Source organism: Clytia hemisphaerica, unplaced genomic scaffold (genome assembly GCF_902728285.1).
Source record: "Clytia hemisphaerica strain Z4C2 unplaced genomic scaffold, Clytia hemisphaerica genome assembly, whole genome shotgun sequence".
Lineage (NCBI taxonomy): Eukaryota > Metazoa > Cnidaria > Hydrozoa > Leptothecata > Clytiidae > Clytia > Clytia hemisphaerica.
The window spans coordinates 2022024-2048882 of record NW_027104356.1 but is presented as its reverse complement, the minus strand read 5'-3'; the positions used below and the strand labels follow the sequence as shown (position 1 = coordinate 2048882).

General features: G+C 33.7%; 3 protein-coding genes across 4 annotated transcripts; 1 reads left to right on the top strand and 2 right to left on the bottom strand.

Annotated features, from left to right (window-relative positions):
• Positions 1–1676: 1676 nt before the first annotated feature.
• On the top strand, positions 1677–22866 carry LOC136818155 (syntaxin-7-like). Of its 2 annotated transcripts, none has more exons than XM_067074514.1 (11): positions 1677–1951; positions 3359–3418; positions 4166–4229; positions 4508–4619; positions 4878–4955; positions 5112–5165; positions 5567–5661; positions 6530–6605; positions 7008–7080; positions 14670–14691; positions 22391–22866. In XM_067074514.1, the coding sequence occupies exons 1-11, from the start codon at positions 1873–1875 to the stop codon at positions 22677–22679; spliced, it is 1002 nt and encodes a 333-aa protein (XP_066930615.1). In that variant the 5' UTR covers positions 1677–1872; the 3' UTR covers positions 22680–22866. The 2 variants fall into 2 exon arrangements, with proteins under 2 accessions (XP_066930615.1, XP_066930616.1); XM_067074515.1 differs by lacking the exon at positions 22391–22866 and adding an exon at positions 15997–16597 and having other exon boundaries at positions 1690–1951; positions 14670–14752.
• On the bottom strand, positions 7137–13692 carry LOC136818284 (uncharacterized). Its single transcript, XM_067074665.1, has 4 exons — positions 13178–13692; positions 12972–13018; positions 10651–10737; positions 7137–10408 (listed from the first exon to the last, which is right to left on the bottom strand). Exons 1-4 carry the CDS (start codon positions 13690–13692, stop codon positions 7137–7139), a joined length of 3921 nt encoding a protein of 1306 aa, XP_066930766.1.
• On the bottom strand, positions 19905–26852 carry LOC136818154 (voltage-gated purine nucleotide uniporter SLC17A9-like). Its single transcript, XM_067074513.1, has 9 exons — positions 26347–26852; positions 25934–26147; positions 25331–25430; positions 24905–25129; positions 24598–24694; positions 24349–24436; positions 22724–22758; positions 20453–20657; positions 19905–20057 (listed from the first exon to the last, which is right to left on the bottom strand). The coding sequence occupies exons 1-9, from the start codon at positions 26596–26598 to the stop codon at positions 19912–19914; spliced, it is 1362 nt and encodes a 453-aa protein (XP_066930614.1). The 5' UTR covers positions 26599–26852; the 3' UTR covers positions 19905–19911.
• Between the last annotated feature and the right edge of the window lie 7 nt (positions 26853–26859).

Below are 26859 nucleotides of genomic sequence, written 5' to 3'. Positions count from 1 at the left end.
TAGGGGGTTAGGCGGGGTGCGTTCTCTAATTCTCCAATCTGCGTCCGGTCATTTTGAATGAAAACAAAAAAGTTAAAAAGAGCGCGCCATCAGTGAAAGCTATCGTGACATGTTATGACAGAAAGTATGATTGATAAACTTGGTGGAGTTATCAAAACAAATTTGTTGTCAAAGAGATTTAACAGTATATAAGTGAAAATACAGGCCAGATATCAACAGTCCCATGTTTCAACCAACCGTCCCAAGTTAGAGTAGTTGACGGTAAGTTTTATTGTAATTAAATATCCCACACTCCTTTAGAGCTTTAGCGTGGACGCAGCCACTGGAAAATCAGATAGCAGTGGGCAAGTATAGAATTAGTGCCTTGGAAATTGGAGGATCGATCGGTTCTAAAAATCACAATATTTACGTCACAAATTTACTCTCCTTCGTTTATTTTCTCCATCGTAGAGTCAAAACAATAAAAATAAAAATTTGAATACAGTTACTCAGCCAAAAAAGGTTTTTTATTCGTTCTTTTTAATAATAATGCTATACAAGTTCGCAGGCCACCGTGCGAGCACATGGGCCTCTATGAACTGCTCTTTGTTTGGTTTACAATTTTCTTAAGATAGAGTTTTTTCCTAGGGCTCCCCCTGACTTTGAATTTAAAGTTTGCGTCCTTTAGTGAAGTATTCATTTCTTGGGCTTTCATACACCACTCTCTGATTGTCTTCCTTTCACTGTTCGTAAGATTTTCTGTCACCCGGAAGGGCAATCTTTCTCCTTTAGTGATTGCTCTTAACACTGTATTTTTGTCTTCTTCGTTTGCAAATCAGACTTTTATTGGTCGATAGCGTTTTTCATCTTCCTTTTCCTTCGAAAATTTCCCGATTCTTTGAGTTTCTTCAATCTTTATATTCCTTAAGCGTAGTTTCAAAGGTAAGACTTTTTCATTTAGATATTCTTCGTCGTAGATTTTGGTTGACTCCTCTGAATCTTCAGTGGATTCGTCAACACCATGAAGAATTAGATTGCAGGCCGTGGATTGAAGCTGTCGCTCCTCCTGTTTTTCCCTTTGAAGTACGTTTTCTATGTTCTTCTCGATTTGCCTCGACGTGACTGCTGCATAGCTTTGTGATCTATTTTCTCCTTTCTTCTCAATGATGTCTTCCATCTTCTTTTCGATCGTTGCCATTCTGGTCTCAAAGTTATCCTTTATTTCTCTGATCATTGTACTAACGTCTTTGGACTTTAGTTGAGTGATTTCTACGTCCTGGGCTTTCATTATATTTTCGCAAGCTTTTATCTCCTTTCGGAATCCTGAAACTGTTGATGTTTCACATGAATTGACCCGTTCCAATAGATCAGGAGTGATCACGACACAATTTTGACAAATAAAAGCTCTCGATTTGTATGTTAGACATAACTGGATTTGATAGACGGGGAGCTTTGAACAAATGTAGTGTACAATTCGATTGCACTTTTTACATTCAAGTGTGTCTTTGGATCTTCCTTCTTCACTTGTAACACATTCAGATGGGCTGCAAAGGTCGTAAATTGATGCTGAATTTGGTTGTTTTCGTAGATTTTCCTGAATTTTCTCAACCATATTTACATCTTTTTTGCAATCACTTTTTTTTCATGGTAGGTATTTTCTCTAAAAAAATGGTAAAAATGGTATCCCAAAGCTGACGTCCCCTTTAAAGGCTTCCTGAAGACTTCAATGGAAGAACTTTAATCATTATTCCTTATCTATGTTTTGGGTTCTTGGTTCAGTGTACTGATAATTCCTAAATAAGCAGTATGCTCTTTTTAAATTATTGCGTTCAATCACTTATGTCTCTTATATTTAACAAAAACATTTAACATCATAGAATAATAATCAAAGGAATGAGTAAAGGAGATTTCGGAATCAGCTCAAACAACTATGGAGCAGTCTACCATAGATCATCTGCTGTCCGAGACAAAGGTACCTTTTGAGAAAAAGGCTTAAACGTAGTGGTCTAAGAAAACGGCTATTCTTTTTTAGAATCAACCTTACAATCTAGTTTTTATATTTATAAAAACTAGATTGCTGACGTGTGGAAAGGAATGTCGGCGTGACTGATCCTTTTGTTTCGATAATAACATCAAAGCGGGAACTAATTTTCTTCTTGTTTCTTTCTTTCCTTTTTCTTTCTCGTAAGTTCGCGCTTTCCCTCCAAGTCTTCAAGTGTGGTTAGCTCAATCGGTTAGAGCGTCTATCTCACAAGCATGGGCTTCCGAGTTCGATCCCACTGGGTGTCAAATTTTTCAATTTTTCAAATTTCTTTTTTTAATTCTCTTTCTATTATAATGAAGGTCAATCAAACAAGTAACTAGCATATATTACCTCCGCTCTCTGTGTAAGGTTTAGATAAGCTATGATAGCATCACTTAATAAGAACTTTTTGAAGTTTTTTTTTTCTTCAATCTTTTTTTTACCACAAGCGATTATTCAAGGCTGAGATATAGAAGAACGGGAATAGGTGTTTGCGCCTGCGTTTGGTGACTGACAGTTTCAGTTTCAGTTTCACTACTTTCACTTTCACTTTCAGCCAGCGAGTGAGCGAGCGATTCTTTGTAAGAGAATCGTCAAATAACTTCTTTCAGAATCATTCTCGTTTTATACTTTAAAGACAGAATGATAATTGATTTCCGGGTCAAAATGTTTGACACTTGATCCAATCGTTTGCTTATCTTTCTTGCGTGGTCGTCATTTGAATTTCAGTATTCAAGTCTTATAAAATACGGTTGTTATAAGGGTATTAAACTCCTCACTAGGAGGGAACAGATCATAAATTCGAATTGAACGCGTAATTAGTAATAGCAATTAACATTACATAACGCGTCGATATCTCTCCACTCTCATGAATTGTGATTCAAAATTAAAGTGATGAGCACAAAAACAAAATCAAGAATTGGAAAATTTGTCACCCGGCGGGATCGAACTCGGAAGCCCATGCTTGTGAGATAGACGCTCTAACCAATTGAGCTAACCACACTTGATGACTTGGAGGGAAAGCGCGAACTTACGAGAAAGAAAAAGGAAAGAAAGAAACGAGAAGAAAATTAGTTCCCGCTTTGATGTTATTATCGAAACAAAAGGATCAGTCACGCCGACATTCCTTTCCACACGTCAGCAATCTAGTTTTTATAAATATAAAAACTAGATTGTAAGGTTGATTCTAAAAAAGAATAGCCGTTTTCTTAGACCACTACGTTCTTAATTCTTTAAAAATGATATCAAGTTATTTAAGCCTCACAGGCTCTAAATTTTGTTTTATAATTAAATCACTAGCGAGATTGTTGTTTCTGAACCAGATCTGTGAAAGTTATTCTTGTCTTTCTCTTTTAGATAACTTCAATGGCTTGTGTGATACGGTTAGCGGAAAGATATTTGTAATTAACAAGAACAGTAAGTAGAATAAAAATTGCCTGAAGATTTCAAATAATGTTACTTTTGCTAAGTATATTTTCATTTTATCAGTTTCTGATATAAGTCAGTCTGAGAAATCCTTCTAATTGCACGCTTAAAATTCCGAGATTTAAACGCGTAATTGCACGGCTATCAAATTGTAAGGTTTTTAAAAGTGTTTTTACCTATCAATTTCATGTTCCAAATAATCTAAATCAGTATTATAATCATTGCTTACATTGAGATACATCATTTACAAGTTATTAGAAAAGAAATGAAAACACTTTTCGTTTGTGCGAGTTCAAAATAGACGAGTTTTCTCGGAAAAAAATCTGGTTTGCTTGGTCAATTTTACGCAAAATTTTACGAAGATTCCAATTCAAAAATCAGTTTTTGTCCGTTTGACCATGGTTCCATCCGTTTTAAAAAAAAGTAAGCCCCACTATATTGCTCAAGCTTCTTCAAGCAGGGCGGAAAATTAAGCATGCAATTGCACATGGGTGGACTCGGGCGGACTATGATAAGCGCGCATTTACAAGTTTACGCCCGCGGAAGTTAAGCTTGCAATTAGAAGGATTTCTCAGACTGTAAGTTAGTGATAGGACAGGATAGGAGAAATTGAAATCCTCACTATCACATACCAAACTTAGGAGCCAAACTAGAGTATTTTGTCACAGATAATAATTATGCAATGTCAAATAAAGTTTCCTCTTCATTCAACTCTCTTCAATTTTTTTATCTATTTAGTTTCCAAATTAGAAAATATATCAAGAACTATTGATGTCATTGATAAAGAAAATGAGAAGAAAATGTAAGATTTTTAAAAGTCATCCAATTACATGTACATACATCCTTAGGAAGGTTGTTTTAAATTCCGAAAACCCCAAAATGACAGCATATAATGTATATTCCCTAAGGGCAGTTTTTCCAAGGACTTGAAAATTAATTGTAATGATCAACAAAAATAATTGATGAAAATTAAATGACCTAAATGACACAAATCTGTATGACACCAATATGAAATGGTTGGTTTGCAAACTCAGTGATTTCTATTGTATCTTAAGATAGAGGATTTCTTTTTGATTTCAGACACAATTTATCACAAGATACAAACAAACTTGCAAATGAAACTAAAGAATGTTTTCAGAACATTTCAGAATACACAAGAGCAGGTCGTTTTGAGCACTTGGATCATAGACAAGTATGACTTATTTACTTTTGTTAGTGTTAAATTAAAACTAGACTAAATGACATGTGTAATCACTTTGAGTGAGATTCTTGATTTGTAATTTACCGAATGTTAAATTGTTTATCTAAAATTAAAGGATTATTTTGTTGATTCTTTAGTAACATTTCCAATATGAAACAGTCTGTTAATTATTATGATGATTTTTTGATCGCTGTTATCATAAAATAATCATGAAATAACCTTATCTTCTTTGAAAATTATTTTTCTCAGCAACAATACAATCTACTTCAAGATAAACTTGTACGGGAGTTTGAAAATTCTCTGTCAAGATATCATGCAATTCAAAATGTAAGCCTTATTGTTTTCATACCTTGCATTTAAAATTTTTTTTTAAAGAAAAGGCAGAGAATTTATTATCTTACCACTTCTCATATTTTTCTCAGACTCTAAGTAAGAACATGATTCAAACGGTTAATTTTTTAAATTTTTTCTTACGTTTTATAGGTTCTATCCCTAAAAATGAAAGAAGTTATCGAAAAAGAAGTCAGCGTAAATAAGGTAAAGATCATTTTTTAACTCCCAAAATTTTTATGAGAAAAGTTTTTAAAGCGTCAAACTAATGAATTTTTATTTTACTAATGAATATTGTAGTTTAGCATGTGGGTATCTAAATTTAAGAAAAAGTAGGGTGTGGCAAGAGAAACTGTAACATCACGTAGCTGTTATCCCATCATCATTTAACGCCTATATATTGCTATAACACTTATTATCCTATTATAGACGACTCCAGTCTAATAAAATTGACAAGAAAGGGTTAAGTTTGGTACGTACCTATCATGAGGTATCCAGTTCAGAATAACTCTGCAATGATAGTAAAGTAAAAATAATAAAAAAATGTTCAATGATGTAAATAACCGAAATTCTATTAATAGATGTTTTTAAATTATTCTATTCCGCAGGATACATCAACACTGATTGACATTTCAACGAACGAAGGTGGATTCGATGATGATGATGATGACGAAGAATTACTAATAGACCATCAGCAAGAACGGTATGAATTAACAACACTAAATTACACTTAATGTATTAAACGTTTTTTTATAAGAACAAACTATATAAGAACATAAGAACAATTTTAGGCTTCACGGACTCTTAAACACCCAATTTCTTAGGAAAATGGACAAAAATATTCAAAAAGGGCGAAAACATGTTAGGAACATTTTAGGCTTAAAACTCAAAAAGTTAGGCTTCAAAAATGTTGGATGTTCTTATAAAAAGAAAACGTGTATGTATTTAAATCGAATAAATCAGCAAGTATTTATTACAGACCTCAGGTTTATTTACGTTTTAGCTATAGAAAGTGTCCAGTGATCAGTTGGATGTACTTCTAGAACGATTTAAGATTGAAATTCAATGTTTATTTTAGAATACCTTACTACACGAATATTACTAGGCAAGTATTCAACGGTCTTGAAATTAACACGCAAAAAATTAACACAAATTTTGTTAGCTTTTTTCAAGGACACCACGGCTGGTTTTAATTGAGGTGGTTTTTATTAACACAAAATTTTTCAATTCTTGTTAATAAAATGACTAGTAATATTCGTGTAATAAGGTATTACTAAAGCTAAGGCTTAACTGATATGTTTTCTAAGTGTCTACGGTGAGATTTACATTGCATTGAAAGCACGCAACTAATTGCAAAATGTAACACGTCGTTTTTTTCCTGCAATCCTTCTTCAACGCAATAAAGCAATTGTGCAGAAAATTGCATGTAGATGTTTTAAAACATTTGAATATACAACCATTTTCAAGCGCCTGATACAATTGCATTGCAGCTTCCTAGAAAACACATCAGGTAAATAAGGAAGCTATCAAAAGAAGTACATTTTTACCCTTTTATCATGGTTTTTCTTTAGAACTCAACAGATTTTGCAGCACGAAGAAGAATTAGAACAAGTCAGAGATCGAAATCAACGAATACAGCAAATTGAGGTGAGTGCTTTAGCTCTAGTTTAGACGGCCCACTTTTTGCCCTGCCTATTCTAATTGTGAATTAAAGAGGGCATAAAGTGGACTGTCTAAAGTGATGCATAGCCCTCTTTTGGCGTCAATGCAATGTCTTCTTTCAATGTTTTCTAAGCAAAAGTTTTAACTGCCAACTTTGTGCCCACTTTCTGCCTACTCTAACAATTAGAATAGGCAGGGCAGAAAGTCGGCCGTCTAAACTAGAGCTTAATTTATTTACTAAATGAATTTTTTTTTTTAAAGCTCGTTGAAAGTTTATGAAAAATTAATCGTCCAGTTCAGCCCATAGAAATCAATTTCAACTTCTAAGGGTCAATGAAAGTTACGTGGATAGCATGATCCTGATTTTTAATGGTATATTTCTTTCAGGAAGATATATTGAATGTGAACGAGATATTCCGTGACTTGGCCACCATTGTCCATGAACAAGGGGAAACTATCGGTATGAGGTATTCTTTAAAATTACAAAAAATTACAAAAACAAAGTAATTAAATTCGTCACCAGCCGCGTAAAAATAAAAAGATTTTTAAAAGTTTTGACCACCAATGATCGTATAGTTCAGCCATAAATAAAGGCTCATGATAAGTAAGATAACCTTTTCCCGGAAACCAGTGTATTGATATCAATATGAAAAGAAAACATGCGCATTCCAGCATAATGAAAAAAGCAATGAATAAATCCAGTACACTTGCGTCATAAAACAAATAAAACGATGCGAACCCAAAAAGAATAAGAGTCAGGTTAACATGAAGAAAAAGGAAATTCATATAAAAACGTTTTCGATCATTTTCTTCTTCGCGATTGTCCATGTCAAAACCATCACGAATCTTCCACAGATATGTATCATTTTCTTTAATTATCTCCCATTGTTGAAGATGCAACGTCTCCATCGAAAAGTTTCCTCTCTGCAACATATTTATAATATTTTCTTTACATTTTTCAACATAAAACTCATTAAATTTGATGCCGTCGAAAGGGATAATGATGATTTCTTTTAGATATTTCATTAAATCTTTGAGCATACCGCAAGAATGCGAACTTATTATGTACGTCACGAATTGAACTGTTCTCAAGCGGAAATTCGGCAATGACCTACCATTTACAAGACCATCCCTAAATATTGACATTACTCTATGACATTGAAACGACTGTAGAATCAATTTATCAATATTGTAAAGTTTCTCTATAGCACGTTTCAGGGGTTTCTCGGCTTCAACTCCATACCTGATCAAAATTTTTTGCACTTTTTGCTCTGTACAACCTAGTAATTTTGATATGATTTTATCCAAAGATTCAGAATCATAAGTTTGTGAATGTAGCAGATGGATATTTTCGACTTGACACAGATGATGCAATATACTATCGATTTTGTCCGAATGATCTACTTTAGATAATGCTACAAGTAGAATTTTTTCTTTGAATGCATTTCCGTATGATTCGAAAAAATGATTGATTCGCGATATGCTGCGACTGTTTGTTCCTTGTCTTATAAATAAATATGCATTTTCATAGCAATGATTTACATCTGCAGAACACCTTCCTGAAACCGTTTCATTCATCTTCTTTTCAATTGGGGCTTCTAACTTTATATACTCATAGGTCAAAGCAATTTTACGTAAATCTCTAAAATGATTTGAATTAGTTACATTTTGACACGGCTTAAAAATTTTTGTAGCTTTAATCATTGTTTTTGTAAAGGTTTCTAACACCTTTTGATGTGTTCGATCAGAAGATAGACACGAGCTTGACAATTCTTTTAATGGTATACCAAATTTACAAACACCACTTTTCTTCATCATGAAAGCCAGTTTTTCCACGAACGTCAAGCTGCATAATTTATTGACAATATATCGATGCAAATAATGTTTCGGAGCCCAGTTGAAAGAATTACAAATGTAATAATGGATAGGCAGCTCCAAATACGATAAATATTTCCGTAGCTCAATGTATATTTGTCCCGTCCTTATGCATAGCTCTTCAAATTGAATAGTGGATTGCTTAAATCTGTTGAAATCGTATGGTAATTCCAGTAAATAGTGTCTGACATCAGTTTTATTTTTGAGATCGCAACGTGCCAAATAAACTGTATAGCTTTCGTTGGATTGGAGAGGGTTACAGTGGTCTAATATACTATTTAATATGTAAAATTTCGGAGATTTTGTACACAGCACGTATGTTAGATTTGCATTTCGATAATGTCCGATTGGAAGAGCTTTAAAATATTTTAGATAAAACAACGAAAGTGCTTTTTGGAGTAAATCAGGGTTGCAGACACCAACCATGGGAGGATCCAAGTTATTTCGGTATTCAAATAAAATTTCCAGAAACGAATCATTCCTCAATGATCGGTCCGCAAATGATAGCTTCGAGACATTTTTTATGCATAGGTTCATATATTTCATAAAGGCGATGACGTTTTTGGAAGAGTTGGAAGGGGATAAACATCCTCCACTTAATCCTGCATAAAGAGGTGCTACCCCAGAGTAAATAGTTTTTGATAAAAGTTCATTATCATCTAGTCCAGGTTTGAAATAAAAAACAGCCGTTAGAAACTCCTGCATCATAATGTGGTAAAATTGAAGTTTCTCTCCCATACTGGTCTTTACTCTGTTGATGAATCCAGAGTTTTCCATCAATTGAACGACTGATGCGTTCTTAAACTCAGACACGTCAATTAGTACCTCTTCTTTCTCTAATGTAGTCTTAGCTACTTTCGACAATTCTTTGATTAGCCCTTGTACGATAGAGTTTTTGAATAGTTCGATTTTTTCACTTGGGAAGAGACTTCCATTGACTGGGCGAAGATGTTCTTGTATAAACAGGCTCAACTGTAAGATAAATAGAGGAGTGACAGTTTCTATTTCTTCAAAGCCATCTGTATTTTGGTGTAGTTCACATAGAGACCACAAAAATGCTGGTGTTTTTGCCATCAACTTTAAGTTTTCATGTTTTTGTATCGCAACAATCAAATTTTCAGCTTTACTTTCATTTAAATTGAAATAGTTTTTGATGTATTGATTCATTTGTGATGTATTGAACCCAAGACCATTCAAACTTTTGATGGATAATTCCTTAAATTTGCTTCTCAATTGGTCACATGAAGACGTTCTACCCGTGATGATCAGATTCCTTCCAGGTAAATAGTTTGATTTGATCAATTCATAAAAACCAGATGCAACAGAGCTATCTCCACTTTGATGTTCATGGGAAAGTGTTTCGTTCAGCTTTGCAAATTCATCCACACCATCCATCAAAAAGACCGTCTGATCGCCAATACTATCAAGATCAGATATTTCCAAGCCTTTGAAGATCATTTTGAATTTCTTTGATAGAACCTCTTTAAAAGATGTGTTTGTATAAAGATTGAGCTCTCGAAAAGTCAATAAAAAGACAAACTTGATGTCTGGCCATATCTTTCCTTCTGCCCAATGTAGAGCAGCTGTTTCAAGCATAAAACTTTTCCCAACGCCTCCTGCCCCCTGTATAAGAACCATGTTATTTTCTCTGCTTGAATCCAACAGTTGATCTATGGTGACTTTCTGATGGTGATCCTTAGCCTCAGAATCTCGATTGCTCTTTGAGAAAACATCATCAGAGTTTTCTTTGGTTGCAATCATAAGCTCAACGTAAAATCTTTTCTTGTTTCGATAGACATTGTTTATTGTTTTTAGGTTTTGTCGACCAATGGTTTCAATGTAATGCTTCTTCAGGATTTTTGAAGATTTGTTCATTTTCCTCTCTAGAGTTACCGAAGACTCGTTTTCGAAAGCTGAAAAAAAATTATAATCAATAATGTTTAAAGCCACTATTTTTCATTCTATTTTATTTTCTCACTGTCCACAGTCAGAATGATACCTTATTATAAGTTGTTTACCGTAAAGATTAATTCCATTATTATTGGTAAACTAAACTGAATACTTTTTAAATTTCTAAACCACTTTGTAACTGCAGTTTCAATCTATAAATACTCAAATAACCAAATTGATGATATCGAAGCTCGAGAAAACTTACTTTGATCTTGATAATAAACTGCGAAAACGATGGTAATAAGGATGGCCAAAAATATCCAGTACATCAGTGATTGGAGCTTGTTTACATCTAAAAATCAATCACAAAAGATGATTAAACTCTATTCACTTCAAGTGTGCAATAAAGTGAACTTGTTATATCCTTTAGTGTTAGAAACTCTATCTTTTGTACAAAGGTAATTAATTTGAAGCCACCGGAGTGTCCATCCGTTCGTCTGTTAACAGCTTTTCTCGGGATCGGCTGATTAGTTTTTTCAGATTTTTTGCACAAAGATACAAAACGACAGTAGCCAAAAAGTGACGGAGCCCGATTTTAGAAAATATGAAATATGCCGGAATAAATTTTTTTTTGGCATTTTCTTGAGATTTCATCATTAGTGTTTTCGATTTTTTGCACAAGGGTGCGTATTAACAATGCCCAAGGGTGCGTATTAACAATGCCCAAAATGTGGCCGAGTCGGATTTGTCAAAAATAGCCGTTTTTGAAAAACATTATTGACAACAATGCCCACCATCAAGCATGATTCAATTGTCAACAAAACTGATTTTTTAAAGCTAGAACTTTCTAAAAAATTGCCGGAACAGCCGATTACCGCCGGAAAAACAGGTTTTTCTTGAATTTCTCGAGCTATACTTTATATTTTCCCATGAAATTTTGGACACTGATGCAAAATAGCAATACATAAAATGTGACGGAGCCTGATTTTCGAGAAAAACCGCTTTTTGGCATTTTCTCGATATTTCAGGATATTTTACAATTAGTTTTTTCTGAATTTTTGCTCATAGATGTAAATTAGCAATGCCTAGGATATGACCGTGTGTCGGCCGTTTTTGCAGATTTTCATTTGATTTTTTCGTTTTATATCTTTGTTTTTTTCAAACAAAAACATTATTTGTAAGAATGTCCACGATTAAGCATGATTTAATTTTCAATGAAAAGTACATGGTTGTTAGTGTTTGTAATTTCAAGGTTGTTAATGTTTGCTTTTAAGTTGTTAGTGTTTGCAATTAAGTTGTTAGTGTTTGCATTTTAGTTGAAAGTGTTTGCAATTTTAGTTAAAAGTGTTTGCATTTTAAGTTGTTAGTGTTTGTAATTTGAGTTGAAAGTGCTTGCAATTTAGTTGAAAGTGTTTGCATTTAAGTTGATAGTGTTTGTAATTTAGTTGAAAGTGTTTGCATTTAAGTTGTTAGTGTTTGCATTTTAAGTTGATAGTGTTTGTAATTTAGTTGAAAGTGTTTGCATTTAAGTTGTTAGTGTTTGCATTTTAGTTGATAGTGTTTGTAATTTAGTTGAAAGTGTTTGCATTTAAGTTGTTAGTGTTTGCAATTTAAGTTGTTAGTGTTTGCATTTAAGTTGTTAGTGTTTGCATTTTAAGTTGATAGTGTTTGTAATTTAGTTGAAAGTGTTTGCATTTAAGTTGTTAGTGTTTGCATTTTAGTTGATAGTGTTTGTAATTTAGTTGAAAGTGTTTGCATTTAAGTTGTTAGTGTTTGCAATTTAAGTTGTTAGTGTTTGCATTTAAGTTGTTAGTGTTTGCATTTTAGTTGACAGTGTTTGTAATTTAGTTGAAAGTGTTTGCATTTAAGTTGTTAGTGTTTGTAATTTTTGTTTGTGTTTGTATATTTTAATATGTTTGCATATGTGGGCCACCGTATCTTTAGGAAAAGTGGAATTTGGACTTCATCAACAGATCTGTTTTACTTTTTTCATATTCTTCTTAATCTTTCATCTTCATATTCTAAAGTTTTTTGAAGTATTTTTCAAAATATTATAGTGCTCTCAATTATCTTTTTAACGTGTTAGGATTGAAGCATTCTTCGAAAAATTACAAGCAAAACAAATATTAGTATAAACGGACTGTAGATATAAAGTAAGATATATTTATCAGTATTATTATCGAGTAAAACGGAATTGCCAAGAACTATTCTTTCGAATGAAAAATATTTTAGCTGAAAGAAAGCTGTAAGAAGGATTATGTACTATGTAAGGATTGAAAAGGACTTTAAAGAAAATTTAAGGTTCAAGGCTACCATTAGCCATAATCTTCACGGTAATTTTTCGGGGCTATTAAAATTTCCGTGTGTAAAATTGTCTTGGAAGACGCCAGCTCATATTTATAGTAAACTCTCGTATTCGAAATTCCAGGGCAGCTACCAATTTACTTTGGAAACTGTATAATCCCAAATAGGCGTTATTTGAATTTTTCGAAAATCTCAAATATTTTAGTTCTTAATTTCTAAAATTTTTCTATCAAAGGTTTATTTTTTATGTGGATGTTTAAAACAAGTAAAGTTATAACCTACCTTTCTTTTGCTCTATTCGGTTTCTTTCAATCTCTGCTAATATATACCTAAAAATTTTAAGAAATAAAGTAAAGTTTCTCGAATCATGGTGGAAAATAATATGAGCTTCCAATGGCAACTTTTGGAAATTCAAAAATCAGTTCACAACTTGATTTTAGTGAACCTCGAGTGATTGGGTAAGCGTAAAAGGGTACAACAAGACTGACCTATTATTCAACTGTGAAAGTCTATCCAATGAACATGTCTTCAGGTTGACGTATTTCCCGGTGTTGATACCACAGCTAACAACAAATTGTATAAACGATGCCCATTTCTGATTAAAATCGTTATCACTCATTGGTCTTTGTCCTTGGTGTGAGATCTCGTTTCGCCATTGTCTAAGCCCCTCAACTTCCTTTTTATATTTCTGTTGAAACATGACTTGGATAACACACGCATATAAGGTGATATCAAAATTCGAAATATCAGTGGCATGATTTTGAGGAAAGATCAATCCATATTGCTTTCTGCTCAATACAGGTTTTTTTCCTTTTTGTGGTTTCATTAGTTTTTGGAACTCTACCTGTTTAACCTGTAAATCTTTGTAGAGTTGTGCACCATTTTTCGGTAAATTTTCTCGATGATATAAGATATCTTCACAAATTTCTAAGCCAGCTGTTTTGATGAAGATATTTAGGCGGATGGAGTTTTCCGCATCTGCAGCTATTCTCTCAGCAGACATTTTCTTGGACTTGAAACCTATTTGAATACTGATGTTTTCTTTCTCTGTACCAATATCTTTTGGAATACAGTAGTAGATTGAAAATTTCAAATACCAAATGTCAATTTTTTGATTTTATTCGATGATTGATTTTCTCTTCCATTAATATTTCAGATGGCATTGACGGTATTGAATAAGAACATTCGAACAATTGATGTTCATCTCATTTATTTATTCTGCGGTTCAGCATTATCACAACTAAATTTTTAGCGTTTCTGTTATGAATGAGATGAATTATACAGTGCTTAATTCTACATGTTTTTTATAAGAACAAACCATTCTAAGCAAACTTGAATTACTGTAAAGCAAATTGCGTATCTTTTTTCTGAAAATTGAACAAACTATATAAGAACATACCCAGCTGGCACACAACGTTGTTTCAACGTTTATCTAACGTTATATGGATGTTGTGAATGTTAGAAAAACGTTGAAACAATGTTGTGTGCCAGCTGGGTAAGGCTGGTAAGGCTGTGATGGCAAATATATTAAGAACCTGTTAAGAACTAGGCATACCAAGACTTTAAAACACCCAATTTCTCAAGAAATCGCACAAAATTACACACAAAATGGTGAAAAAAGAACATTTTGATAACATTATTGGAAAGCATATAGCTGAAATCAATGAAGTATAAGACCGAAGGGTTAGAAGCCAATCTCCTTGGTAGGATTTGAAACCACTATAGTAAATCTTACCATATACAAATTCCAGATTGAAAGTAAAAATTTCCGCTAGATTCAAAAAATATTAGACCACTCGAAAACAAAGAAACCGCTAAATTCAATCCGTCGTCAAAAATACAACGTATATTCTAAGGCTTCACTTTTTCTTGCCTGAGGAAAGTTTAAGATTCGCTTCTAGCCCTTCGGCTTATACTTCATTGGTTGAAATACGATTGACAATATTTTTCACACCAAACTATACTTTTTCTATTATACAGATTCGATTGAAAGTCATGTGGAGTTAGCCTCCGTTCAAGTACACGAAGGAAATAAACAATTGCAGCGGGCTAAAAATTATCAGGTAATTATTGTACAGTTTGTCACGAAAGAAGCGGACAGGTTTTTATTCTCATTCTCAACTTCAGTTGAGCTAGAATCTGACAATGTATGTGTGTGTGTATGTATGTGTGTCTGTCCGAAAACTTTGGGGCAGGCTGGAGACTTCAAAAATGATCGGATTTGGCTGAAATTTGGCACACTTGTTCCTTGGGTGAATATCTGGGGGTCTACAATTGGGCCTATGAATAATTTGAAGCCACTGAAGTTGAGCCCAGTGCGTTGCGCACGTTCGACTATATAAAGCAAGATCTTAATAATCCATGCCAAATTTTATGACTTGCATACTTAATATTTCAATTTCAAAAACCTATTCAATCATCTTGGAAATTGAATATATTTTAGGGATACACTGTATTAGTGCCCTTCACGTAGTAAAGAAAAACAAACTTCAGCTAAAAAAAACTAGGGGAGTTTGGTTGGTGTGTTATTTTTCATTTGATTATCAATGGGATACTAAATAATTTAAAGATATCTAATCCAATTAAAAGATACTTTCAATCAATTATAATTTTTAATTAATTTGTTTTGTCTAATAATGTCATCTGTTTACAAAATTTTACCCAATGGAGTCCGAAGGGCTAGAAGCGAAGTGATTATTGGTCGTAAAAACAGTTTCTCAAAATCTGAAGCGTGGATAAATCCATTGTAAGGGCATATTTGAACTGTATTTTTCCTCAGTCCAGAAAGATTTCATTTTGAAAAATGTTTGATATTTACAAATCCATTTCAGCTTCGAATATGAAATCTTAAGAGTTGAAATTCAGTGCATTCATTAACTTTCACTTCAAAAATTATAATCTTAGTTTCAATCTATACGGAAGGAATGACTAATTTAGGTGAAAACTTGACACCCAAATTTCTTTCCTTAGAAGTGCGTTTCCGAATAGTTTTCACCATGAATCTATGAAAGTAGCTGATTTTTATTTGTATTGATGGGACCGATGTGCCCTAAATTTCCATTTGAAAATAATTAAATTGTGTTCATGATTTTTCGAGAATTCAAAAGAATCTGATCAAGCATGCAAAAAAAAATGAAATTATTATTACACACGTATAATGAATTCCCATTGCAACTAAAGGGACCCCTTATTACAGACACGCTTCATTTTGAGAAAAAAAAGCTTGTATACATTCTATCTGATAATAATTGATAATTCTATGGTTTTACCAACGGATTTGACATATTTTCTTTCCTTTTTTCTATAGAAAAGTGCACGAAAAAGACTATGTTGTATATTGGGCGTGTCTTTAGTGGCTGCAATAATATTAATTCTTATAATATATTATTCTGTAAAATAGCTCATTTAGGATTTCAATTATTTTTTAATTTCATGATTCTTAGGATTATTTAAAATTTTCTATCTTTTTTTTTTCATTTACGGGACCGATAGATTGGTAATCTAGGTAGTCTATAACATCGAGTTATTAAAGCGAAGGGGGTTGGAGATAAAACTCTGGGAAATGAAGCCACCTATTTCCCATCCGAATCACGTGACTAAAAGTAGCGCAAATCCAAGTGATTCAATTTTTCTTGTTTGAGAAAGATTGAAAATTTCATTAAAGTCTCTCGGACTTTTACCTTCTTAAACTATAGCGTACTTTTCAACGGCTTCAGAAAATCTTTTATGATTTATGTCCTTAGTGAATCTAGCCCTGGTCCATTTGAACAATAATTCATTTACGGGGTAGAAGTGGGAATAAATATTTTTCTTATACCGTTATTAATTTTGTAAATTTGTTATAAATTTATAAATAAAAAGAAAATTCTTATTTTTATCGTATATAAGTGATAACTGGTCAATTTTAATTTATAGGTAAATTAGCTTTCCTACTAAAATCCCTTAAAAATCCCCATACCAATTGAAAATTTGGTCAAAATATAAAAAGTTGTTCCAAGATTCATATCATAATTCCAGTTTTTTTGTACAGTAAAACCTTCAATTAACGGACACCTCTGATTAGCGGACAATATTTTCCCGGCCATTTCCTTGTCAAATCCTCAATAAAAAAGTTTCCAAAAGGCGGACACTTAATTAGTTAGTGGACAAAGTTTTTTGCACGAAATGGCCAAAAGATCTTCTTTTTCCTCTCTAATTAGCTGACATCGACGATCAAACTTGGTCACAGTGAAAAAGAATTGATTTATCCTTACTCTTTATTTCTTAAACAGTTCAAAGTTTCATTGAAAAATTGCTTATAGACCTTTGGAGCGCTCCCTTTATCCAGTCGGCGAAATTGCTTACATCAGTCATAACGATAATAAATTACAGGGACCTCAAGAGTACTATGATTTTCATAAAAGCTAAATTATTGCATTAGAATAATCATTCTTGTTTTTCCATGTCCTCTAGTGTCCCTAGAAAAGCACTTCGGATCAAAAGTTTACATACTCAACTCCTATAGTACCTTATACTAAAATTGGAGCACAGAATTGAAAAGTTTCTAAAAAGCGGACACTTCTAATTAGCAGACACTCACTCTTTTCCCCGATGGTGTCCGCTTATTGGAGGTTCCATTGTGCATGTTTTTTTTAAAGGTGGCGTTTTCCATTGCATCATGGTTATTCTTAACTTAACTTTTGGGGAAAATATCCTAAAACAATCATCCTAAAAATATTCTTACTCTCTTACGGTATTCTTAGGTTAGGATTCAAATTCAAATTTCAACTAAATTTAATATGTAATACCATGAACATATAAACGACTGGACATTCATCTCCTTTGTTTTTTTTTTCACTGCTAGCTTCGTTGCCGCCTCGTTAAAAACATAAAATGAAACAGTAAATTTTGATGATATACCTCTTGGGAATACCTCGCTAACAACGTCAAAACTTCGACAAAAGTCTCTGTCTTTTATCTATATCATAACCAAAGATTAACAGAGGCAAAATCCCCGGGGGGGGGGGGGTACTAGGGCAAAATGGGTTACGGGGATGCTCCGCTGGTCAGGGTACCTTTTTTAACCTCCACGAGTCCCAGGTAGGGTCGCAAAAACACCAAAATATAAAAATTAGTCCCTCGTAGGGTGCCTATTTTTTAGATAATTTGGGGAAAAAGTAGAAAATTTGAGAAAATTTTGGAATTTCAGTCCCATTCAGGGTCACTTTTTTCGCAAATTTCGAGTCCCACGTAGGGTCCATTTTTCGAAACTCAGCGGAGCACCCCCGTCGGTCGACAAGGGTAGTACCCCCCCCCCCCCCGGGGCAAAATCATTGCATAGAGGTTAGTTTGATAGAGGTATAAAGAAAGACAGGAGATGAATTTGTCGGTAATTGGTCGTTAAAGTCTTTTGATTTCTTTTATGTAATAAATCAAAAGAAATTCTAGGCTCGCCCGAAGAAATACGACTTTTTAGTAGAACTCAAGTTTGCTCTGAACATTCTTACTATCAGCATCGAAGATTTCTAGCCTTCTAATATACGAGAATAAAATAAAATTTAGCTCCACGAAATAAGTTTGCGTTCAATTTTGTCATCCATTAAATTTTGTTTTGAAAAGATATTTTCTCCAGCCAGAAAATAAAAAGTTATGTATAAGCACACAAAATTTCAGACCCAATTTGTAGACAAAAAGTCGCTGGAGAATTTTGGAGGAAAGTATTAAGCAATAGAGTTCACCTTGAAGAAATTGTTGATCGAAAAATCTTGTCATTTGATGAAGGATTGCAAAGTTTACAGGCCTTTTTTTAATCCAAATATTTTCTTACACCAATGTCAGAAACAATGAATCTCGTCTCATCTTATTTCCAACACTTAAGTTAGCCAATAAGATTTCACCTATCAACAAAAGAGCTCATTAAAAATGCACGATATATGAGATTATGAGCATGCATACCTCGTATTTTTTTTAATCGTAGGGCGAGCATGGTTACAATAGCATACTTCTCCTGTTTCTTTATACCTCTATGATCATTGTCAGCTTGTCAAAACTCCGACTAATATTTCTAAATTTTGACTTAGAAGTGTCGAATAATTTTAGAGAGTGTCACATTCAAATTTTGATATTCTTATGACACAGGCTTTTAACTTTAATAAGCTATTTTTTTCAAGTCATCAAAAAAATTATTGGAGTGACAAAAGTGATTCAAAAGTATACACGCAGTTGAAATTCTGCATTTCAGAGGTGAAAGTGTTGATAAAATATATTGTAAACTTGTGAAAAAATTCAATAATATTTTTTTCGTGAATTGGAACTAATGTTCAAGCTCTATTAATCCTTTTACCTGAATAATTCAAAGAAATAAAATTATGACGGAATATTGTCGGATTTTTCAAATCAATTTTGAAATACAGGCGGCAACGAAGCTCGCTTCAAAGAGACAATGAAAGATAGCTGTCCAGTCGTTTATATGTTCACGGTAATACTTAAAATGAAGAAAAAAATTGCATTTCTAAATTTTATAATTGGTTATTTAACATTTAACAGTTAAGAATCCTCTAAAATTGGCATTCATAGGTTCAGTTACCAAATTCTATGATGGTTAAAGATCATAGGCCCAATTTTCAGGATTTCTTTTCATAGTATTTTTGAAGGAACTGTCAGTCATATATGTACGCCTTTTTTTCTACATCTGCAGTCGAAAACTTCTTCACAATGAAAAGAGTTTAATGCTAGTTTTTTTGTTCAAATTCCGTTGTCCTTTTTTCCAATCAAAATATTTCTACTAGTCAATAAATAAATGATTAAATAAGTACCAAAATATTAAAAATTTACTAAAAATTTACTGTTAAATCTGAAACTGATAATAGGACCAAATAGGACCATATACACGTTTTTTTTTTTATAAGGAACACGTTTATAAGGAACTCGAGGCTGAAAGTAGTCCAAAAAATAAGGAATTGTTAAGGAACTGCTCAGGCTAAGAATAAGAAAACAAGTTCTAAGGAACAGTAAAAGTAAGAGTTTTCACTTGAACTAGCTATGTAAATAAGGAACTCAAAAGGAACTTTGAGGCTGAAATTTTCTGTAAAAATAAGGAACTCCAGGCTCAGAGCAAAGTTAAGGTTCCTTATATAAAAAAAAACGTGTACCATACCAAACACCAGTGTCCGAAACATGTGTATGTATTTATAAAAGATGTATGATCTATGTATCTTCAGTATGAAAAATAATTGTAAAAAAATTACTTATTTTCTATCTTCTTACCAGAACCAAATAAAGCAAAAACGAAAGTTCCTAAAAATGAAACTAAAGAAATAGTGAAGTAAACGTTACTCCATGCTTTGGTCGCTTCTAAAATGTGTCCAACGAAATATACTCCGATCATCCCTGCAAAAAAGAGAAGATATATTATTGTGTGATTTTTGAAAATGGGTCATGCAACGTAACAAAATCTTAGATATCTGCAAATTCTCGTAGGTGAACGAATCTCGCCTTACAACCCTGTCTCAGTAACTGAGAGGGTTTGTAATTCAAAGACTCTTTCTTTTTTCTTATACTCATATATATACTTCTTATAATCTAGCAGAGAGTGGTATTATGGCAACACCTGAATGACATTATGCTAGTTTACACAAACCAATATTATCCCGTAACAATTATCGCATCAATATTTCTGTATTGCACAGATTATAAACGACTCCTAATGGTACTTATGCTGATACTCATCGTTCAGTGAAAAGAAACTCACAAGGGAAAGAAATAATACATGTTAATAAAAGTACCTGTCAGAGCAGCTATAGTGTTCATGAATCCAAACAAAGAGCCAGCTTGTTCGGGAGCTAGATCTTGAGGGTTCATTGCCAACCCGACACTATTGGTTCCTAAGCAACCAATCATTAGCGTCATATGAAGCAACGCTGATTCGAACGTCGTAACTCCCGTTGCGAAACGAAAGCATATCAAACCTGCTACTGCACCAGCCAGTGTCTGTAAAATAGAATTTTAAATGTTGCAAATTCTAAGGATGACTTGCGAAACTACTCTCTTTTCAAGACGCCCTGTTTTCATTTTGAAGTGAATATGAGGATTTGTAAGTTCTAGTTTAGTACTGCACATTTTTTACCCTGCCTGTTCTAATTATCAATGAAAGCTGGCAGAAAGTTGGCTTGTGACGTTAATGGAATGGACTTTTCATTGCTAGCTTTTTGCCCACTTTTTCCACCTCTAACAAATCGAAACTAGAGCTGAAGGGTATTTTCATACGTTTGATGGAAAAAGATTAGATGGAGTTCTAAATTTGGAAAGCATAATAGCTAAAATAATTAGCTCAATCTGCTTAATAATCTCTCAAGTATGCTGACTGCCTTGTGGCCTCTGCAAGCGTGGGGTCTACTTTAAGAAGTTAGCCCGGGGATGATTATGGCTTTTTGATTCAGTCTATTGAGTTTCAAGCCCGAAGGGCTAGATGCGAAACTTTAATCCTTCTCAGGCAAGAGAAATTGAAGCTACTTATTTCCCATCCAAAACGCGCATAGAACGCGCCGTAATCATGACGACGGATTGTATCTAGCGGTTTTTTTGTTTTGGAAGACTACATTTTTTGAAATCTAGCGATAGATTTTAGTTTCAATCCGGCGTTTGTGTAAAAACTACGCGCGGGCGTTCAGGATGTGAAATAAGTAGCTTCATTTCCTATCCAGGAATCTCGCCTCTGGCCCTTCGGGCTTGAAACTCATGATTCAGTCAGAATTAGACTCTAGTTTAATAAGAAGTCGACTCTCTCTCTTTATATTTGAGGTGAGGAGAGTTAACTTTTTCATTCATCAATAGTATGAAAATCTCATTCGATTTAATCTACTTAACTTATTAATTCGATCATTAGTTTGAAAGAAAACTGAAGAATTACGTTAAGAAGTTTAAAAAAAAATACGAAACTTTAGAGAGTAAGAAAAGTGCAAAGATATAACAATGATTGAAAGCAAATACGATATACGTTATGGCGAGAAACTTCTTATTTGTTTAAGTCAACACTTACGAACTAGAGTTTGCGAAACCCGTTGCTAAGGAGACTATGGAATGTTCACCATGTAGCAAACCTTAAAAAAATGTGTTGTTTTGGAAATGGTTTACAAGATGACGAATAAGAGGGAAGTTGATTTGAAGAGACCAGAAAATCGACAAAGTCAACGCTCAAAAGGAAAACAAAAATTAGAAATACGGCCAGTGGATCGAGCTTATTACGAATCGTTGATCTTGCACGATCGTTGGAACGTCGGTAAACTTTACGCAGATAACATGTTCGAAGGACAGAAATTTCGTAAACAAGTGAAAAACATGGCTCACCATCGAGCCAACGAATTATATGGTATTGATCAAGAAATCGAAGAGATGAAGAAACGCATCGAAGACATCCTCTTACAGAAAGACAATTTGAAATATTTACCCACTGAACAAGAGATTAAGGAAATGAGACAAGAGAAACAGCGGAAGAAGCGGGTTCGTGTTATACCGGATCCACGTCATCAATCAGTGGTCATTCTACCACCTATACACAAAACAGTCCCTGGTCGTAAAAAGAAATCACATGAGAAGAAAAATAAAAAACAGAATACCAAGAAAAGGAAGCCTTTGCACGCTCCAAAACATGTAAAGACACGAATGCTTGAAACTCCTAGACAGCGTCGTTATAAGAAAGAATACGTGGAACACGACACGCCGTCACTAGCCTCTGCACCGACTTCCGTTCTGTCTAATTACCCGGCTAGCGTGCGTATGTACTACCCTTCGTCATCAACTGTATCTATAGACGACACGTCGGCATTAACAAAACAGACACCTTTTAAATACGGCTTGTTGTACGGCAAAAGCTCCTTTGATATTCACGAAAAACAAGACAATAAGAAAGCCAGTTACAGTAAAAACTTTTATAACGAGAAAGACTTTGATTCGACGAAAGCGAGGTACATTTCAAGGGGACTGAGAAGCAGTAATCGTTCACTTGCTTCTTAAAGAAAATGAATTAAAAAAAGTTTAATTTAATACCATAAACTTACCACGAAAAGTTTCCGCAGTTTTGTTGTAGACCAACCTACGAAAGTAAAAGACAATGGACGGTACATTCTTTCTACTTGTAAAACTTTTTGTAATTTTTAAACATAATTTTCTTTGAATAAACATTCATTTCATTTCCAATGAATCTTAAATCTTTTTACTAGTCATGGCCGATTCAAAGAAATTTAGCTTTAAAGCAGGGGGGGGTCAAGCAGTTAGTACAAGACATCATGCCTACTAAGTGATTCTTTGGAGGAAAGAGGCCACACCACCACCCTTTGACAGTTAGTATGAAATATACTAAGTGATTTCAAAGGAAATTCACTAAGGACCACCCCTTAAAACCTATCAAACGAGAGTGTGATATTTACTTTTTGTCAAACCATGTTCCCAAAATTGTTTTGAAACAATTTGATTTGGTATGATGAATTAAAATGAATCAAAAATTTTATTTTAACACAACGCTGTACAGCGATATATGTACAAGAGTTTCAAATAACGAAGTACTTCTCAATTGATACAATAATGAAACACCGTAAACCAAAAACATAAACATAATATGTAGCGTTCAATCAAGGCAGAAAAAAATACTTTTTCATGATTTATAAAGAACAAGATTACGAACTTTTACAATTTCAAAATCGATCTAAGTCAAGAAAATAGTAGCTTCAATGTTCTACAGATTTAACTTAGCTTATCAAATCTAAACAGATAAAAAGGACAATTTCAGCGTCATTACTTTTTGTAAGTTTCATATGAATTGTTTTATAAACTACATTATACGATTTCAAAATATATGAACTCCCATACACGCCGTAAAACTAAAAGAAAAAAGTAAAACCAAAATAATTGTGTCTTGGACATCAGAACCAGTTACATTTTCATTATTATTTTCATTTTCATTATCATTTTTGTTCTCGTTTTTGTTTTCGGTTTTATTTTCGTTTTTATTTTTATCCATTTCCTTTGTCTTATTTTTTTCAAATATCATAAATTCCTAATATCGGACTCTCACAGAGGTTTGGCAAAAGCAAAACATTCGAACATTTCTAAGAAAAAGATGCATATTAGACAAAATAATCATTTCATTAAAAATTATCACTACAACATCAAGCTTTATTCCAACACCGCGTCTATTCTACTAATAACACAAATATCAAACCAATAAGTGTGACATCATTTAAACACAAAACTTTTCTTAAGTACAGGGAATTACCCTACGAACATTAGGGGAAAATCAACTGACTTTTTTCTTTTATTTATCAATCTATAGTTAGGGAATTCCCCTGATATAGTGTTTAACTAAAGGGTAATACCAAACAAACTCCAAAGGGGAAGACTTAAATGTCTTAGGTTCTTTGATTTCTCTTATGGAGGGGGATTTCCCTGATTGCTTTTAGTATTTATTTTTAATATTTTTCTAGAAAAGGTAAAAAAGTAGCACTTAGTATTCATTTGTACTAACTGTTTTCCTAGATTTTTTACTTGACACCACCCTAGCAGTCACTTAGTACCATCAAGTACTAACTGATTTTTGAAAATTTTGTAGGTATACCACCACGGTACTAACCGGCATGATGTCTTGTACTAACTGCTTGACCCCCCCCTGTTTAAAGAAGTAACTCACCTTTTTGCAAGGCATGGTCAGAAAACAAACCAGCCGCATTTTGAAAGATGAAACTCGCTACCCAGGGTACCACATTAAATAACCATCCCTATAAACAATACAGACAATTCAACCTTGAAAATTACACAAAAAAAATATTTCTCCGATTCTTCTTTTTTATAAAATTATATTTTCGATTTCAAGATGGCATTTTATTCTTGGTAAAGATTTGAAAATTTAACAAAAAGTTTACGAAGCGAACAAACTAACCTTTCCATCAGGGAAATGCTCGGAGAAATACGTGGGTGACCACGACATCAAACTGGTGAAAACAAACGACTCTGTGCCAGTAGTAAACGCCAGTGCCCTAAGTAAATAAGAGGAAATCAACGTTACACATTTTTGAAACCCAAGTGATTTTATTTGATGAGAATTTCTATTAGAAACATCTAACCAGAACACCTCTATCGATTTTTCAAGTGAGACTAACCCGATAGATAGCAGGGTTAGTGAGGAATAAACTGTTATGATAATATCGGAAAATTCCGAGGGAAATGAATGGGAAGTATATTCTTACCAAAAAGCTTTAGATTGTACGAAAATTCTCCATGAGGTTTTCCCTTGTTTGCCAGCTGATGAGCTACTGATACTACTGATCTTCCTGTTGATGACATTTTCTTTCGTATTTGCAAGCCGTAAAACCATCACCCATAACACGCTCAATCCACCCAAAAGATAAAATACTGATCGCCATCCGTAGAATTCAAGGAGGAGTGAACCAGCAACTCCGTTCAAAACGTTTCTAGATAGAGAATAACATAAAGTTTTGACGAATAAATCAAATAAGCATCATAAAACTGCCAATAATAGTCTTTTAACTTTAGCAGTTCTTTAGCCTTGGTAAAAAAAATTGACGGGAGGAAAATCAGTTAGACAGTGTGTAACGTGTTTTTTGCTGAAAAAAATACTAACAAAAATGACCTTCAATGTTTTCCTTTCTTACCCAAAAGCGGAGCCAGAAGCGGCGATAGCAAAGACAGAATTTCGATGAGATGGATGAACACGACGTGATAACAAACTTGCAAGTGCTGGGAAGTGGATTCCTGAAACATAAGACAAGACATTGTTGGTTTAGAGCTTGACATCTCACGCTTTTAAGGATAATATATTATAGCTCCCGACACTACTCTACACAAGTGAAAATTGGTTGAATCATTGCATCCCTGTTTCACTGGGACCTGTTGATTTCCTTAAAAGCATGAGATGTCAAGCTCTAAACCAACCTTAGTGAGAACACAGAAATTTGGTCACAGATAGCAAAGAGTTTAGTATTCAGAAAATGCAATTTAAGGTTCAAAAAACTCAAATCTAACATCATTGAAGTGTTTATTAAAACAACGATTCAGTCCTCGGGTTCCACATGGATCCGTAGCTCAATCGTAGAGCAAATGCCCGCGAAAGGCATGTTTTTGAGTTCGAGTCTCGCCAGGATCCGTTGATTTTCCAACGGTTCTGATGGCTGGTCAGAAGACAACATGAGAGCGACTGTATTCACTTCATTGTAATACAAAGGTTAGATTTCATGATAAAAGAACGTATGATATACCTTGTGCGACACCAGAGAGGGCACGTAGGACGATGATACTCATAGTATATGGCATGTGAAAGACACCTCCAATGACGGGAATGAGGAATGTGCAGATGGACCATACAAAGGCTGAGTAGAACAACATTCGATCACCTCCATAACGGTCGGCGAGTATCCCGCCTGCTATTTGTGTGATGATGTAACCAAAAAAGAATGTGGACATCACAAAACCCTAAGGTATAAATTTGATGCGGTGGTAATAATTATTCCCTGATTTTATAAAATTATTCTTTAAAATTAATTGGAGTTTTCGATAAGATTTTATTCGAAAGACAGTTAAATTTAATAAAGTGGCTCCCCTTCCTAACTTTTTACACCATCTGTCATCAGTAGATATTCAATTGTAAATGTGAAGAAAAACTAAATCTTACAGAGACTTGTTTATCCCAGCCCAATTCTTTGCTCATATCAACCACACAAATACCAACACTTGAACGAGTTGCATAAACCAGCAAGCAACCAAAAAATAACAGAAATGTCCATGTTTGACGTCGTCTACCCACCCAATGATTTGGGTCATACTCCATTTTCGTTTCGTTTGTTGACAACAAATTAGTCCTTTCTATATGTACTGCTTCATTGTAATCTAACAGTTCAAAATCTTCCTCCATTGATTCTTTCATTTCAGAAATATTTCAGCAAGGTTCCAATATTTATAATTTTTCCTGAAGCTATTTTTTTGAAAGTCTCTCTTCAAATCATCAACAAGATAAAGTGTATTATCTTCCGATGGTTATTGCAAAATGTTGTTTAGCATTATCATCGAGTTTCATCAACAAATTAACTCAATCAAATAAAGCTCATACAAGTGAATTGTAATTATGATTTTCATCGTCATAAATAACAACTTGTGTTTTAAATGATACTAATAATCACTATGAGAA